At 46.9% G+C, this 18,818-nt stretch overlaps 1 protein-coding gene and 1 non-coding gene across 4 annotated transcripts in view; both read right to left on the bottom strand.

Moving 5' to 3' along the window:
* Positions 1 to 863: 863 nt before the first annotated feature.
* The window catches only part of GLB1 (galactosidase beta 1), a 105,843-nt gene continuing 87,888 nt past the window's right edge, over positions 864 to 18,818 (bottom strand). For 2 of the 3 annotated variants that reach the window (XM_023732243.1, XM_023732244.1), the window contains 2 exons: positions 17,592 to 17,846; positions 864 to 1,283 (listed from right to left, as the gene is read on the bottom strand). In XM_023732243.1, coding sequence (XP_023588011.1) covers positions 1,035 to 1,283; positions 17,592 to 17,846 — 504 coding nt within the window. In that variant the 3' untranslated portion in view covers positions 864 to 1,034. The remainder of the gene's footprint in view (positions 1,284 to 17,591; positions 17,847 to 18,818) is intronic. The other variant, XM_004377405.2, reaches the window with a different exon arrangement.
* LOC111820765 (U6 spliceosomal RNA) lies at positions 9,182 to 9,289 on the bottom strand. Its single transcript, XR_002824287.1, has one exon. It is a non-coding gene; the product is annotated as a U6 spliceosomal RNA (small nuclear RNA).

The raw sequence follows: 18,818 nt of genomic DNA, 5'->3' as shown, positions 1-18,818 counted from the left end.
CTATAGGGTTGCTATGAGTCGGCATCGACTCGATGGCAAACCCCGGTAAATCCCATTTATGTGTGTCTACTGATGTGTACAGGCGTTTGTGGAGTGGGTGGATGTGTGCAGGTCTTATGTGTAAACATACAAATGGGACCAAACTTACAGTAATCTGATTTTTTTCACACAATCTATCATAAAAGCACTTTCATATAAATAAAGGTCTGCATCAATATTTAGTGGCTGCACAGTATCCTACTGTACAAATGTGCCATAGAATGTACACTCTGTAATTATTGATCATGTAGGTTATTTGCAAATTCCTTATTCTGAATTAGATTTATGGGCTACCTAGTAGGTATCAGAAGCCCTGGTGGCGCAGTGATTAAGAGCTGGGCTGCTAACCAAACAGTCGGCAGTTCAAATCCACCAGCCGCTCCTTGGAAATGCTATGGGGCAGTTCTACTCTGTCCTATAGGGTCACTATGACTCGAAACCGACTTGACAGCCAATGGGTTTTTTTAGTAGGTATCACAGAAATTAAAAAAGAAGTTAAATAAGCATCAGAAAAGCAGCAGCCCACTAGACTGAACCAACGCTATTTTCCAACCCTTCTACCTCGAGTGAGTGAGGTGGTTTATTTAGCCCACTTGAGTATACAAAAAACAAAAAAACAAACCCGTTGCTGTGGAGTCGATTCCGGCCACAGTGACCCTACAGGACAGAGGAGAACGGCCCCACAGGGTTTCCAAGGAGCCGCTGGTGGATTCAAACTGCAGACCTTTTGGTTGGCAGCCGAGCTCTTAACCACCGCACCACCAGGGCTCCCACTTAAGTATAGATATGATTTAAATCAGATCATATAGTTTAATACCCGCTCAACGTTAGAGACGGTAACCTCATCAGTTAAGTACAAATTTTATTTCACAAGAAGACAACATGATTCTTCCAAAATAAAAATCAGAAATACACCGAGAGCTTCCACTCCACCTCTGTTCGCATTAGGAGGAGGATCTGTGAGGTATGTGCAGCGACACAGTCTTTAGTAAACCTCACACATGGTCCGGCCAGGTAGGGAGATGGCTGTAGGTCACGGCTGTGCTGATCACCGGCTTGTCCACAAACTCCACGGTGCACAGCGCAGGGTCCACGCTGCTGCAGGGTGCACGCTCCAGTTCCAGCACTGTGACGGTATTTGGGGCCGAGGTCACGAGGATGTGCTGCGGCACAAACAGGGTCATCTGGGGGCCCCGTGCGGGCCAATAGCGGCCAAGGTTAAAACCATTAATCCACACCTGGCCCTGGAAGGAGAGAAGAGACACCATCAGCCGGCATGACCAGCTGCTCTGCAAACAAAAGAAACCAAACCCGTTGCCGTCGAGTCGATTCCGACTCCTAGCGACCCTGCAGGACAGAGTAGAACTGCCCCACAGGGTTTCCAAGGGGCAGCTAGTAGATTCGAACTGCTGACGTTCTGGTTAGCAGCCGTAGGTCTTAACCATAAGCACATTAATCCACACCCGGCCCTGGAGAGAGAGAAGAGAAACCATCAGCTGGCAAGACCACCTGCTCTGAGGAGCATGGGGATGCAGACAGCTCAGCGGCCGACACGGAGGCCTGGCAGTGGCGGGGGCAGGACATGCCCCATAGGGATGTTTTCCATCACATGCAAGGGTTGGGAGCTAGGCCCATGGTGGTGCTGGTCCCAGCAGCAGCTGAGATATCTGGCCATGTCGGGGCAGGGGGTGGTGGGAGGAGCGACACAGTTGCCCCAAATACCCACACTTGCTTCAGAAAAATACTCCTTTGGTCCCTCTGACTGGCTTCAGCAGCCACAGATGTGAGTTCTGGGAGCAGCATGCTGTTCTGCCAAGTTTCTGAATTTCCTGGTGCCCTGGAGACTGCCTGATTCTCCATTGACCTCTGCCTGTTTAAATTCTTCTCACAGCTGATACCAGGGGGCATGAACTCCACATCTGCTTCAAGGACCCCGGTGATCCTACCAGCTGCAAAGACTATTTCTGTGAGCAGGAGAAGTTGCTGCCCACTGCAAAACTGAATGTGAAGGGGACGCTCCTGAAGAACCGGGGCCATGCTTGGGCGCATCCGCACCGCCTCCCTGCGTGTGCTCAGATTTGCTCATCGGATAGGACCCACCAGTGGGCGGAATAGATGGAACATTCTGTTACAAAGAAAGGGAGAGTGAGAGAGGAGGAGGGGAGGCCGCGCACACACCCGAGAGAGAAAGGGAGAGACAGAAAGATAAAATGTGAGGAAGGAAGGAAGGAGGGAGGAAGAAGGAAAGAAATTGCACCCACAGTGGTCCAAACAGACTGGGGACACCACGGAGGAGGCCTAGCTAGGGCCATCACCTGCTAAGCCCTCGTTCCAGATTGAATTGTGTTCTCCAAAAATGTGTGTCAACTTGGCTAGGCCATGATTCCTAGTGTTGTGTGAGTGTCCACCATTTTGTCATTTGATGTGATTTTCCTGTGTGTTGTAAATCCTACCTCCATGATGTTAATGATGTGGGATTAGCGGCAGTTATGTTAATGAGGCAGGACTCAATCTACAACATCAGGTTGTGTCTTAAGTCAATCTGATTTGAGATATAAAAGACAGAAGCGAGCAGAGAGACATGGGGATCTCACACCACCAAGGAATAAGAGCCAGCAGAATAGCACGTCCTTTGGACCCAGGGTCCCTGTGCTGAGGAGCTCCTAGACCAGGGGAAGATTGATGACAAGGACCTTCCCCAGAACCGACAGAGAGAGAAAGCCTTCCCCTGGAAGTGACACCCTGAATTTTGGCTTCTAGCCTCCTAGACTGTGAGAGAATGAACTCTTTGTTGAAGCCATCCACCTGCGGTACTTCTGTTACAGCAGCACCAAACAACCAAGACAGCCCTGATCCCCATGGTTATGCAGCTGCAGTTAGCACTTTACAGCTACCTGGTAGCTCACCTTTGGGAAATTTTCAGCCTCCAGGTGTCCCCTTTATTCCAAGCTCCCTCTGAATTTCCAACCTGAGTTCAAATCTTAGTCACTTACTAGTTGTCTGGCCCTGGGCAGTCTCCCTAACCTCTCCCAGACTCCGGTGGTTCACACTGGTGACTGGGGACAGTGACAGGAGGAGGAAGCAGTACTCAGCACAGCACCTGGCCCTGGGTGGGTGCTCTGTGACTGGGAGAGCTCCTTACACCATCCCCTTGAAGAGGTCTTGGCGTTTGCATGCCTACACAAGAGGCCAGTGATTAAAAACCACCTGTGTGTTAGATTAAGTCATTTAGAAAAAGGATGACAGTTTCGCACTTCTCAGAATCATTTTACTCTTGTTTTTACCACGGGATATGCTATCGCGATTCATCCTAAAAGGATACAGCTTCACCAGGCTTTTATCAGTTTACCATCTGCGGTGCCTTGTTTTTGCAGTATTAGAGATCAGCGCCACTTTATTTTTGTGGTCGAGGTGGGAGATGGCTTCAAAGGCAGATCGGTGGAGAGCCTTGCGAGCAGCAGCCGAGACAGGGTGTGCAAAGTACGGGCTTCACATTACGTTCCCAGCAAAAACCGAGCCTGCTCCTAACCCAAGAGTGGGGTCCCTTCTCACACCTAAAATTCTATTTCACAAGTTATCCAAGACACGGTCCCTTGTGCTGAATTGTGCATATCAACCTGGAAGTTGGGACCTGTTTCCCTGGATCCCTTTCTCCAGAGGGTTCTGGGTTAGTTGGTCAAAAAGGGACCTTGCTTGAGACTGAGAAGGTGGAACAGGAACAGAGGCTGTTGCTCTTGGTCATTGAGGTTGGACACAGGGACTGATAGAACCGGAGGTGGCTGGCTGGTTCCAGCTCATCCTCGGTCTCCTCCACTCTGCATCCAGCTGTCTTCCTAACTGCTGGCCCAGCTGACCAGCAATCCAGTAGCTACACAGAAACCACGGTCCCCAAAGGCCTCTCTGTGAGCTCCCCAGCGTGCTACCTCAGCAGCTGAACTTGATTCTCAGATTCTTCTGCAAAGGCCCACTTGTCCACCCAGGTTGGTGCTCAGGAGGCTGGTCAGTGATTCCTCCTCTGACTCTGCCTTCCTCTTCCAGCATTCCCATCCCCAGCTCCTCCCACATTTCTGTAAGGTCTGATTCCTAACAGAGGATACTCCTCGGGACTCCGCTTCCCAGACTGAACTGTGACTGACGGAGAACATCTCCATTGTGCAGAGTCTTGACTGGGTCTTTCTTCTTGTCCACCCACTCTTCCTTCTTATCCAAACTTCATTGTCTTTATTGCACTTTCTATCTCAGTTAGCTGTTGAGTTGACAGTTACACGCCCACCTTTCCCATGAACTGTGAGCTCCTAAAAGGCAGGAACAGTGTTGATTCTCCTGCTTTACCACCAGCTGGCACAGGGCCTAGCACGCACTAGGTTCAACAATGACTGTTAATGAATGATAATGGGCTAAAGAGTTACTGCCTCCTTCAAGTACATGTATGTATTAACCTAGGGTTCTTGGGGCTATGAAACTTTAATTCAAAAATGGAAAGAAATTTCAAATTAAAAATATATACAGATGGTTGGCTTCTTTGAGAAATCAGAAAAACAGCAACTCTGGGCTTATGTTCACACATAACACAAATAGGCTAAAACTGTGTACAAACTGTTCCTTTACTCAGGGCACATATTATCCAGGTCCCCACTGTCCCCCAACACTCTCTACAACCTTACATCTCACCACTTCCCTCTTTCATGTTATCTGCCTGGCCCCTGTAGAATACATAAACAAACGGTGGTATTTTCAGAATGGAACACTATATAGAGCAGTAAAAAGGGATGAATTACTGCTCACACACCAACAAGGAGTAAGCCCAGACACAAAATTTTGAGCAAGAGGAGCCATACACACATTTGCAGAGTTCAAAAACAGGCAAAACTAAACTATAATGTTAGAAGTCAAGATGGCGAAGGAGAAGACCCAAAACCAAACCTGTTGCTGTTGAGTTGATTCCGACTCATAGCGACCCCGTAGGACAGAGTAGGGTTTCCAAGGAGCAGCTGGTGGATTTGAACTGCTGACCGTTAGGTTAGCAGCCATAGCTCTTAACCACTGCACCACCAGGGCTCCGGATGGAGGAGACAACTACTTAAATTTGAGAAAGTGTGTTTTCAAAAACTTTTAATGAAAAGCATATTTAATGGTGAAATAATAAAGCCTCCCCTTCCCTGAAATTGGGAATGAAAAAATAATGTCCGAGTATGAACATTTCTATGTAACATCATGCTGGAGTTCCTAGCCAGTGCAATACGGTAAAAAAAGAAATAAAAGGCACAGGAATGGAAAGAAATTAATGAAAGTATCACTAATTGCCAACAACATGATCGTGTCCACAGAAGATGCAAAAGGATCTATAAACAAATGATTAGGATTAATAGGGGATATGTGCAAGGCCCCTGATACAAGCTCATATAAAACAAACAAATGTATTTCTATATATTAGAAAAAAATTTCAGAGAATGAAATTTAAAATACTATTAAAATATTGTGCAAAAAATCATCAAATGCCTAGGAATAAATGTAATGAAAGATGTGCAAAACCTTTACCTAGAAAACGATAAAATATTACTGATAGATGTTAAAGACTTAAATAAGTTGGAAGGCTCAATATTGTAAAGATACTCAATTCTTCCAAATTCCACACAATTCCAACCAAAATCCCAGTAGTTTTTTTTTCTGATGGAAACTGGTAAGCTGAGTCTAAAATGTGTGTGGAAATGGAAGGGGCAGCCAAGAACAGCCAAAACAATCTCAATGAATAACAAAATGGGAAGATCTCACTTACAGGACTATCAAGCTTATTATAGTAATTAACGCTGCTGCAAAAAGAGTGACATTGCTCCAAAATAGACCAATGGAACAGAGAATGTCAAAACAGATTCACATGCACATATGGTCATTGATTTGTGAAAAAGGGGGCACTGCAATTCAGTACAGGACAGAACAGTCTTTTTGGCAAATGGTGCTGGGTCAATTGGATAGCTGTATGGGAAAAAAGTGAATCTTGACCCCCACCTCACACCATACACAAAAATAAATTAATGTTTTCAACTCATTTGTCATCAGGGAAATGCCAATTAAAACCACAACAAGGTATCAATCCCAGTCACCAAAATGATTAAAATAAAAAGATGGATGATATCATATCAACTGTTGACAAGGATGTAAGACAATGGAAGTTCTCATTAACTGCTGGAGGGTGTCGACCAGTACAAACACTTTGAAAAACCCTTTGGGTGGCAAATGCCTGTGACCCAGCAATTCAATTCTTAGAATTCCACTCCTATAAGAAAGATGTACACATGTGTCCCTAATGACATGCACAAGAGTATTCATATGGTAGCACTATTTTTAATAGGCAAAAGCTGGAAACAACCCATATGCCCCTTTCCAGTAAAATGGAAAAAATAAATGTTGGCATATTCAAACAACTGAATATCATACAGCAATTAAAATCAACAAAGCACTGTTCTACGTAATGAGCTAAACATAAAGGTCTACATAATGTACGATCACATTTATATATATCATTCAGGAGGCGGGGCCAAGATGGCGGAGTAGTCAGACGGCTTTCCAGGTCCCTCTTACAACAAAGACCTGAAAAAACAAGTGAATTGATTGTATATGAATATCTAGGAGCCCTGAACATCAAAGGCAAAGTTGAGGAATCAGACTGAGTGGCGGTGGGGAGAGAGAGAGAGTTCAGAAGCAGCGAGGAGTTGCCAGACCTGACCCAGCAGGAGCCACAGCCCTTCAGTCCAGATCAGCTCAGGGTGTGCAGTGAGGCGGGCATACAGCTCTGTAAGCTCGGGAGGCACTTTCCACACAGAGAGAGATCCGGCAGCAGAGTCTACTTGGACACCCAGAACCAGTGAAAAGCAGCACTCAAGTGGCTAAAGATAAGCACTCGCATGTGGCCTACCGCGGGGATTAAAAAAAAACCATTTGGGCAAAACCTCTCTAGCATTTACCTTCTCCCTCCCAGCTCTGCACCGGGTCCTGGCCGGCTTCAGCGATTGAGGAGTACCCCTGGGCCGGAAGTAGATCCCATAAGGCGCCCTGACCCATTCTCCTGGCCTTGGAGAGGAAACAAATTAACAAACGGAAAAAATAAGCTATCGGCTCCCCTAAGCCAGGACCTCAGGGTTGGCACAGCTCCTTTGCCGAGGCACCAATCACCTATGCCTCTCTAAGACTGCAGGTGAGAGCCTGCACCACACACTTGGTGACTGACTGCCTGGACACCTGAGCTGAATCCATACAGGAAAATTTAACGGACTCCTGGGCTCACATGCTTAGTAACAGATCTAACTACCTGGTGACAGGATGATAGAGCTTCAAAGGCGCCAATAATCAAACTAGTGCACACGAGCAGCCTATTTGGGCATATATATTTAGTTCAAACTTAGGCAAAAATAATCTATGGCGAGTGAAGTCAGGATAGATGACACCATTGGAGAGGAGATGGGACGTGACTTCGAGGGGGCCCGAGAGATGTTTCTGGGGGCAGATCATATGTTATTCCCTGATCTGAGTGGTGGTTATCCAAGAATGTTAATTTTTTGGAAATTAATCAAACCGCGTGATGACAAATCGTGCACTTTTCCGTATACATTTTATGCTTCAGTAAAAGTTTGTCTTCAAAATGATGATTAAAATTAAATGAAACAGAAAACATACAATAGAGAAATAATAAAACCAGAAGTTGGTTTTTATAAAAAACACATGAGCAAACCCCAAACAAGGCCAATCAGAATTGATCAAGGGGGAAATGAGAGAGAGAGAGAGAGAGAGAAGGTAATAGATAACCAGTACACAGCACAAGATAACTACCATATGTTTATGCAAATAATGTGCACTTTATACATTTCTTGCCTACCACACAACCCCCTCTCCGACCCGTTTTTGTAAGTGTGCTGTGCCGCATGTTCTATGGAGTGGGAGCGTTATTTACGTGGGCTTTTTTTTTTTTTAAACACTTACTTACAGTAATTTTTGTTAGCTGCTGGATCATGGCAATCCCATACACAATAGAAATGAAAAGCTGCCCAGTCCGGTGCCATCCCCAAGACTGGCTGCTGACGGGACCATTGTGATGCACAGGATTTTCACTGGCAGACTTTCAGAGGTAGACTGTCAGGCCTTTCTTCCTAGTTCTTCTTGGTTCAGAAGCTCTGCTGAGACCTGCTCAGCAGCTAAACCTGTAAATTGTTGCTCCTGGCTGCTAATCGAAGTCGGTACTGTTTTTCTTCTAATCACCTTCCTTAATTCTACACACTGTCTGATCTGTTCTAGTGACTCTTTTCTCCCAAAGATTATCGCTTGTGGCCCATGGTGAGCCTTCAGCTCCCATGGGAACGAGGCCTCCTCATCCAAACGATGCTGTGATATATAGCTAGCATGCTGTGCACGTGCCCTGTGACTCCTCCCAAACCTTATCTCAAACTCAGCGTTACATCTTCTCTGGCCTCAGTTAATTCTCCAGAGCTTCCTGCTATAAACTTCTCAGAAACAAAATTTCCCTCCATCCTCTGCTATTAATGGAAACCCTGGTGGTGTAGTGGTTAAGTGCTATGGCTGCTAACAAAAAGGTCGGCAGTTCAAATCCACCAGGCGCTCCTTGGAAACTCTATGGGGCAGTTCTACTCTGTCCTATAGGGTCGCTATGAGTCGGAATCGACTTGTCGGCAACCGTTTTTTTTTTGTTTGTTTCTGCTATTAACACGTTGTTGTTATAGTTGCCGTTGAGTCAACTCTGACTCATGTGACCCCATGTGTTACAGAGCAGAACTGTGCCACGCGGTTTGCTTCACTGTTATTTTAATGGAAGCAGACTGCCAGGCTTTTCCTTCTGCGGCACCACTGGGTGGGTTAGAACTGCCAACCTTTAGGTTAGCAGTTGAATGCAAACTGTTTGCATCACCTAGGGACGTTGGCTCTTAACAAAACGGGCATTGAGTGAGCTACACACTGGCTTAGTTGCCTTCCCAAGACAGAGGATGTCATAAGCACTGAGCGTGGGGCAGAACTTTCTGCAATGATGAAAGTGTCCCGTGCTGTCCAACAGAGTAGCCACGAGCCACATGTGGCTATGGAGCAACCGCAATGTGGCCAGTGTGAAGGAGGAGCTGAATTTTTACTTTTAATTCATTTTCATTAATTTAAATTTACGAATTTGCGTGTCATTGTGGCGCAGGGGCCGTGCTTATCTTCTCTGTATTGTTCCCGTCTTTAGTACGCGTGCTGCCGAAGCGAGCACAAATTAATTGCCATTTAAACTCAGACAGCCACCTGTGGCTAGTGGCTCCCATACTGGGCAGTGCTGCCGCGGGTGAGGCGGAGGTTGTAATGTCATCACCAGGCCACAATCTCTCCGCTTCCCTTCATCCTCACAGCCCATCTTCTAGATCAGGTCAGAATCACTGCTGTCTGAGACCACCGCAGCCTCCTCACGGGTTTCCCCACTTCCTCCCCTAACCCTGCAACCGGCTCCACACAGCAGCCACAATGAAAATCTGATGATGTCACGCTCCTGCTTTTAACCTCCCTGCCAGGACTCACAGCGCACCTTCCTCCTCTCGCCCGTGTCCGCCATTCTCACCCTGTGTCCGTCGTTCTCACCCTTGCTCACTGGACTCCCTGTGGACTTCTTGTCCATTCCTTAACACACCAGACTTGTTCTCACGTATGCACTAGCTTCCCTGTATGCCAGAAACACGGTTTCCCCACGTCTGAAGACTTCTGATAACTAGGGTCTCAACTCCATCATCACCTCCTCAGGGAACACAGTCATGATCACCCTCCTCAATATCAGATCTTCCACCCCAAGTCACTCATTTCTTACTATCCGACATTCTTATCATTTTTTAGATGATTGGTTGATTCAGTATTTCTAGCTATAACTCAGGCTCTGTGAAGGGAAGGGCTTTGCCCATCTTATTCGAGCCTAGATTCTCAGCACCCAGCAAAGCAGAGTGATATTCAATGTACATTCAGCAGCCCTCAGTAGCTAATACCAAGAAAACTAACCAAACCAGTCGTCATCAAGTCAGTTCTGACTCATGGTGACCCCACGTGTGTCAGAGTAGAACTGTGATCCATATGGTTTTCAGTGGCTGTCAGCTTTTGAAAGTAGATCAATAGGCTTTCTTCCGAGGCACCTCTGGGTGGATCTGAACTGTCAACCTTTCGGTTAGTAGCTGAGCACTTAACTGTTTGCATCACCCAGGGACTCCATCTGTAGATAATAAAAAACCAAAACCAAACCTGTTGCTGTCAAGTCAATTCTAACTCATAGCGACCCTACAGGACAGAGTAGAACAGCCCCACAGGGTTTCCAAGGCTGTAATCTTTACAGAAGCAGACTGCCACATCTTTCTCCCACAGAGTGGCTGGTGGTTTCAAACCACTGACCTTTTGGTTAGCAGCCAAGCATTTAACCACTGTGCCACCAGGGCTCCTTTCGGTAGATAATACTTGTTGATAATTCTGCCCGAGAAAGGATTCACCGAAGAGGTGACACGGAGACCTGCTACAAGAATTTTTCACACTCATGTTTCTACAAAGTGGTTCAAGTCTTTGGACAAAGTGTCTCAGACTGGCCACAAGCGTCTTCTTACGGTGGAAGCCAAAGACACTGGCTTCTGAAGAGTCACACCAACCCTACTCTGCTCTTGGTTTAAGAGCTTTAGAGAATACTGCTCACTGGAAGAAGAAATATTTGCATTCCCAGTGCTTCTTAGTTCCATCAAGTATATGAGCCCAAATGGGCAACACTTGGCCCAAAGCAAAGACAAGAAGGCAGGAAGGGACAGGAAAACCGTACTAACAGACACGGAGAACCCAGGGTGGAAAGGGAAAGGGGGAGAGTGCTGACACATTGCAGGGATTGCAACTAATGTCCCAAACAATTTGTGTATAAAATTTTTGAATGAGAAACTGATTTGTTCTGTAAACTTTCACCTAAAACACAATTAAAACAAACAAACAAACTTGCATTCCCCACTCGACCAGCATCAATGAGAAACAGTCACTCTGAAAGAAGGAAACCTTTAAAAATTCTGTTTTTAAAAAATATATTCGCTCTGATTTTTGTTCCTCATTTAAAATACGATGGCGAAATTGCTGGGGGCAGGGAGTATGCCCATTTTGGTAAAGGTGATCTAAACGCAGACACACGCTCAATGAATGGAATGAGCCCCGCTGGGGCCAGGCATTGGCAGAGCGAACACCAGTGGCTTCTGGGGCCTCGGAGCGTCGACCCAGTTAAGACAGCTCCATCACGACAAAGTCTGACTTTCTCTGACTATATCTTGACCCTGGCAGTTTCCTCCCTCTTCGTTATTATCACCAAGGTGAAAATAATTGTTTTGATAAATGTTGCGGTTAGGTGCTGTCCGCACTGTCTCCAATTCACGACCACCTTATGTATAACAGAATAAAACACTGCCTGGTCCTGTGCCACCTTCATCATCATTGGTATGTTTCAGTCCATCCTTTTGGCTATTGGGTGACAGACAGGTGGGGGTTCAATAAGTGTGAGTCTCCCGGAAATGCCTGACCTACTTCTTTTGTTGATCAGACAGATTTGTGTGTCTGTCTATTTTAAATTCTCAAGATAGATAAAATTCTCTCACGAGACTTTAAGACAAAAGTTCAGATACTGTTTTAAGCTCTAGTTTTAAATTTCTCAAACGTGGCCTGCAGCTTCTTTAAAAATAATAGCAATACAGTGGAAATGAATGTCGACTTTATTATTCTCTGGAAAAAAGATGGAGGGCTTAAAACAGGAAAGACAAAGGTCCAGTTCCCAAGATGAAGAGGCTCTCACCCCACGTACCTCACGGACAACTGGGAGGCTAACTTGGGAGAAAGAAAAGTAACAACAACAACAAAGGCAAAAGAGTGAGGGGCTTGCTGAGGGAGGAGATTTACACAGATCTCACCAGAGTTCTCAGGAAAAAAGGAATCACCCCCTTTCTTCAAATTCCCAGATGGACCGGGGTTGACGCAAATCACACTCCTTTGCTTCCTCCTTAAATAAAGTCTAAATTAAATAAGGTTAATTAACTTTATGGTCTCTCTGTGTTTTAGGACAAACTGAAATAGAACTGGAGCCATCAAAGCATAAAATATTAGTTAAAGAATGAATCACTTCCTCCCTGCCTCAAACCGTAAATATAAATTTCTGTCCTCCTCAACTTCCGTAAGCTCCATTATGAAGGCAGGCAAGAGAGAACTTTTTAGGCAACATGTCACCTAACAATGGTCGTCGTGACACCTGACATAGCTGAATAAAACGAAGTGGAAAACGAAAACTGCCTCCAGGCAGTCCAGTAATATTTGCTCTACAGTCTATGCGCTAAGAATTGCAGGAGACCCTTAGAGCCTTCACTCAAAGCCTCCTCTGGTTCTACAAAGTTCTCAGGGTAATGTCCAAACTCCTTGACACATGAAGCCTTTCACGTTTGGCCCCCAAACTGATCCTCTAACTTCATTTTCTACCACTCCCCTCTCTGTCCTTGAACTCAGTCCTTCTGCCCAAAATGTCCCCTCTAAGAAGACCCAAAGGAGCTCTGGTGGCACAGAGGTTAAGCGCTTGGCTGCTAACCAAAAGGTTGGTGGTTCGAACCCATCCAGCAGCTTCTCGGGAGAAAGACCTGGCACTCTGCTCCCATAAAGATTACAATCTAGAAAATCCTATGGGGCAGTTCTACTCCGTCACGTGGGGTCGCTGGGTCAGAACCAACTTGATGGCACACAATAACAATGAGAAGACCCAGTCTCTCTCAGCAATCCTAAAAACTTATCATCTCTTCCTGGCCCCGTGGGTTCATGCCCCTATTACAGATCTCCTCTCATGGTCCTCCTGGGCTCTGTCTACATGTCCACATCTCCCAATGGACTGAAACCACATGGCTGGCATTGAGTCATCAGGGACAAGGCTGAAAAAGCTCCATAAACCCTATTAAGAAGGCAAGGAGATGTCAAAATCAAGACGTAAAATTGGTTGGAGAATAAAAGGTATTTTGTCAGCCCTTTGTTGCAAATTCTTTTATTGTGTGTTTTTGTCTATTTGTTTTTATAGCTGGAAGGCAGGAACGCTTGCCTTTAAAAAATAAAATTGCTTTTAGTCAATACTCCGTTGTGAATCTCAGGTTTTCAAAACATAATTCTGGTTGCGGAAGAATGGGGCATTTACCTGACCCCTCTCACCACCGTGCTCTGTCAAGCACGAGATCTACAGCAAGAGGCTAAAAAATGCTGGAAAGCTGCATAGGATATTAATACGTGACTTGTCTACACCCGTCTGAGAGAGAGGTAAATGGCACAAACGTCACCGCACTGACAGACAACAACATTTCAGGTATGACACATACGTCCTAGAGCTGAAGCACTGGAGGGGAGCACCTTCTCAGGGAGCGTTTGTGGTCAGACACAAGCTCCGTGCTGAGAAAATGCTGCCCTGTGTGTCTTGGACAGAGCGAAGCCTGCCTGACCCCAGGCCCTGAAATTCCAGTTGACATTTGGGCCTTTAACCAGAAAGCCACATCTGACTCAAGTAAAGCCAAAATAACCAGAAGTGATATTTTATCCCATAGATCACCCTTATCAGTGATTTTACTAAGTCATGGCAGTTTCTTTACAGCAAATGAATCGCAAAAGTCAGGAGGCCTGCATCCGGGGCCTTGACAGGGCTCTCCCCAGACACAAAGGGTGGAGACAGGCTAGTGGCAAGAGACAGGGCTGGAGGCAAGACTCTCAGAAAAGGCTGGTGCCTCGTTGGGTCTGCCCCCTCATCTGACAGATAGCTGATTCCCCCAGAAGTCAGAACTCAACGTCCTATGGGGAGTCGGATCTGTCCCTTCCGAGGCTACTACTGATCACTCGGACCCTCAGGAGCTGGCCCAGGACCGTCCTCAGCAAAGGGACGCTGCCCACCAGTAAACAACAAAAAACACACACGCTCTGCTTCACGTATGACATATGTACATCCTCGGACCTTCAGACCTACTCAACTTGGGACCCACAAATCCCTTGGATGGGCCCCCCCACCTCCGCCTTGGTAACAGCTTCACTGAGATATAATTCACACACCATACAATTCACCCATTTAAAGTCTACACTTCAGTGGTTTTCAGTCTCTTCACAGAGCTCTGCAACCACCATCACAATAAATTCTGGAACATTTTCACCACCCTACAAAGAAATCCCGTATCCTTTAGCATTCACTCCCTTCTCCGGCCTTGTTGCTGTTAGCTGCCGTCGAGTCAGTTCCTACTCACAGCGACCCTACAGAACAGAGTAGAACTGCCCCATAGGGTTTCCAAGGAGCGGCTGGTGGATTTGAACTGCCGACCTTTGGTTAGCAGCCAAGCTCTTAACAAATGAGCCACCAGGGCTCCTCCCAAGCCTTAGGTAACCACTAATCTGTTTTCTATCGCTAGAGATTTTCCTATTCTGGGCTTTCATGCTAATGGAATCATATAATATGTGGTCTTTTGTGACTGGCTTCTTTCACTTAGCCTAATGTTTTCAAGGTTCTTCCACATTGTAACATGCATATAGTACTTTTCTTTTTATGGCTGAATAATGTTCCATTGTATGAATAGACCACATTTTGTTTATCTAGCATCCGCAGATGGACATGTGGGCTGTTTCCACCTTTTGGTCATTAGGAATAATGCTTTGATAAACATTTGAATAATGCTTTTATGAACATGCACACATTTGAACATTTATGTACAAGTTTTTATGTGGATGTATGGATTGGGCGGTACTTTGGGGTCTGAACCCTCTGACATGCTCACAAAGGTTGTGTGTATATGTACTTTTCAAGCATGAAAGTGCAGTGTGTCCATCAGACCAAAAAAGAGGCCCTGCCCAGTTAATTAGCCCAAGTTCCTCATTGGCCCTTGAGCCCTACACAATACTGCCTGCCTTTTCACATGGGCCTTCAAGTCAGACACAGCTGGGACTGAGATACCTGTTATGGATTGAATTTTGTCCCCTCAAAATCTGTGTCAATTTGGCTAGGTCATGATCCCTAGTATTGTGTGACTGTCCACCATTTTGTCATCTGACGTGATTTTCCCTTGTGTTGTAAATCCTGCCTCTATGATGTTAATCAGGCAGGATTAGAGGCAGTTATCTTAATGAGGCAGGACTCAATCTACAAGATTAGGTTGTGTCTTGAGTCAATCTCTTTTGAGATATAAAAGAGAGAAGTGAGTAAAAAGACAGTGAGGACCTCATACCACCAGGAAAGCATCACTGGGAGCAGAGTGCATCCTTTGGACTGGGGGTTCCTGTGCTGAGAAGCTCCTAGACCAGGGGAAGATTGATGACAAGGACCTTCCCCCAGAGCTGACAGACAGAGAAAGCCCTCCCCTGGAGCTGGCACCCTGAATTCAGACTTCTAGCCTCCTAGACTGTGAGAGAATAAATTTCTGTTTGTTAAAGCCATCCACTTGTGGTAGTTCTGATATAGCAGAACTAGATGACTAAGACAATACCCACGTACCATGATCTACTTCTGCACCTCATACACGTTACTTAGGTCTTGAGCTTCCATTTACTCACCTGCAAACTGGAGGCAATGATCGGACATCCAACCACAACAGCCTTTTTCGATGATTAAGATGATAGTGTCGATAAAGCATTGAGCAGAACACCCGGCTAGTTACTCTTGGCTAAATATCTTTATGACCTGGCCAAGGTGAACCCCCTCTGACCTCCCAAAATGCCTCATGCTTCCACATCTGCACTTCTGCTTCTATTATTCTCCCACCTGAAATTCCTTCCCTGACAAAACTCCCTCTGGTAAAAGGCCATCCACCTTTCAGGTGTATTTCCAGCTAAGTCACTCAGCCCTTCTCAGAATTCCTGAAACAGGTTCTCCTTCTGCTCTGCATCTCTTAAGAGCTTTTCTCTCAAGGCTAAACTGACAGCACTCGGTACCACAATGGTTTGTGTTCAGGTTTTCTCATCTTCCCTGGCCTGTGTCCACAGCACACAGCAAAGCCCCACCACAACAAAAGGACTTTCCTCCCATCCGCTTTCCTCCCAGGTGCTCAACAACACAGGATTTGTGCACCCACCCATTCATCTGAAAAGATTTACACAGCAACCAGACCCCCGGAGGGGCAGGATGGTGAATAACCTTGGCACCTTATCTGCCCCCTACAAAGCTCACAACCCAGAGGGTTCAAAGCTTTGCTATCCATAGAATTTTCACTGGCTGAATTTTCGGAAGTAGATCACCCAGCCTTTCTTCCTAGTCTGTCTTAGTCTGGAAGCTCTGCTGAAACTTGTTCAGCAGCATAGCAACATGCAAACCACTGACAGACAGGTGGTGGCTATACATCAGGTGCATTAGCCAGGAACCAAACCTGGGTCTCCCGTATGGAAGGTGAGAATTCTACCACAGAACCACCAATGCCTCATACAAAGGGTCTGCGAAGGTTTTATCGAGAAGCAAATGCCAGTCTTGACCGATGAACGCATCATGGCCAGGGGGGCAGGGAGAGAGAAGGAAAGAGATGAAAAGAAGACACCAAGGGAGGGAGGGGGCAGAACGGGAGGAGGCGAAGGAATAAGAACATGCTTGTTAACTAAGTGGGCCCTGGTGGCGCAGTAGTTAAGTGTCCGGCTCCTCACCGAAAGGTCGGCAGTTTGAATCCACCAGCCACACCTTGCAAACCCTAAGGGGCAGTTCTACCCTGTCCTGTAGGGTTGCTATGAGTCGGAATCGAATCCACAGCCACGGGTTTGGTGTTTTGTTGTTGTTGTTAGCTAAGGCGGGGTGGGGAGACCCAGGAGGAGCTTTATTTTGATTTTAGGCCCTAGAGCAGAGGATTTCACTTTTGGGCCACTGGAAGGAAGTTGGCAGAAAAGATGGAAAGGCTGACAAAATGCAGGAGGAGAAAGTATGAGAGTAGAATCCTGGCCTGAAGGAAGAAGGTGGGGAGGGCAGTCGGAGCTCAGACTTCCTTCTAGAGGCCACTGGGCAGGAAGTGAGGGTGGAGACAGAGAGAAAAGTCTGACAGGAAGCGGAGGGAACAAAGGAGTTATACCTGATAGCAGTCAAGTTACACCTGACAGCAGGATGAAGCCCTCAGCTGAGGGGGTGGGGGAAAGAGTAAGGTGGCCTACGTAGAGAGGTGAGGTTACAAAGGCCAACTGGAGAAAGGGGAGAGAGACCGAGGACTTCTGGGCAAGGCCAAGGCCTACTGAGGCTGGAGACAGTGAGGACGTGGCCCTGATGAGGTACTAGAGCTGCCCTCTCGCTGTGCTCAGTTACCTGAGCAGAAAAACCATCATTCACTCAAGGGGGTTGCCGTCAAATGGGACAGGGGGTGGGACCTGCAAGCTGGTCACCGAACCCCCTAAGTTCTGCTACCACCTCGCTCCTGAGGAGTGGGTCGGATAACACAGAAAACCCTCCACACCCACAACCGTCACACAGCATCTCACTATCGGCCCTTTGGGATTCTCTCTCAGACACTAAAAAACCAGATGTTTGGGGCCTCAATTCAAACACTCTCCATGAAGACACGTACCTTGGTCCAGCCAGGAAACTGGATAAAGGTGTCCTGGGGCAAGTCTGGGATCCCAGCCGGAATGGAGAAGTTCCCCACATAAAAGGCTGGCAGTGTGAAGTTCGATGAGCTGTGAGGCTCTGGTTCAACATGGCAGCTGTTGCCATGGCCACCCCAGCCCCCCAGGTGGCCTCGCACTGCGTTCTCAGCGTTCAACGGGAAGATCAGCCAGTCCGTGAGGATACTGCAGCCGAGTGTCAGGTTAGAAATCAAACCCTACAAAGGAGAGACGGAGCACAGTGAGCTGGGGGTGGCAAGGAAAAGCACTTCAAGTGTCTCTGCATTCCAGCCCTAAAGTCCTGGGGAAAGCAAACTGGGATACACAACACCAACAGTGAATGAGACTCAAAATAACACATATCTGGCTTGAGGCTGAATCACACCTTCTTGGCTGGAGGTACATCGCCCAAACCACAGCCTTCTCTCTCCTTTGGCAGCCAGAATGCCCCACAAAGGACCCAGAGCTCTGCCCCTACATAAAGGCGATGAGTTACTATAGCTCTTTTTTTTTTTTTTGCCTTAAAATAGCGAGTTTTATTTATCTCATGATTCTGTGCTTTGGCACTCTGGGATGGGGATAGCTGGAGGTTCTGGTTTGGGCTGGGTGGTCAGTTGCCAGGTCTGTTAGGGGTTGGCTGATCAAAGGCGGGGCCTCGTGTCTCTCACCCTCCATCCAGTGGGCTGGCCTGGGCTTGCCCACAGGAAGATGGCAGCGTTCCAAGAGAGAGTGAGAGGAAGTGGGTAAAGCCTCTTGAGGCCCAGGCTTGGAAGGCACAAGGTCACCTCTCTTACGTTCTACTGACCCAAGCAAGTCGCTACACCTTCTGACTCCAAATCCCCTACTCTTCAGAGTTTGCTTGAGAGCCATGACTAGAATGGAAGAGAAGATGGAAGCAGAGGACTGGGAGAAGGGAGTGGGGGACGCAAGAGAACACCATCCCACTGCAGATGGGAGGACTGGGGGAAGGGAGTGGGGGATGCAAGAGAACACCATCTCACTGCAGATAGGAGGAACAGGAGAAGGGAGTGGGGGACGCAAGAGAACACCATCCCACTGCAGATGGGAGGAACGGGAGAAGGGAGTGGGGGATGCAAGAGAACATCATCCCACTGCAGATGGGAGGACTGGGGGAAGGGAGTGGGGGACAGAAGAGAACATCATCCCACTGCAGATGGGAGGACTGGGGG

Source organism: Trichechus manatus, unplaced genomic scaffold, assembly GCF_000243295.1.
Source record: "Trichechus manatus latirostris isolate Lorelei unplaced genomic scaffold, TriManLat1.0 scaffold00049, whole genome shotgun sequence".
Taxonomy (NCBI): Eukaryota; Metazoa; Chordata; class Mammalia; order Sirenia; family Trichechidae; genus Trichechus; species Trichechus manatus.
Note: the sequence above shows the minus strand (reverse complement) of the source record. Positions and strands in the feature narration are given on the sequence as shown.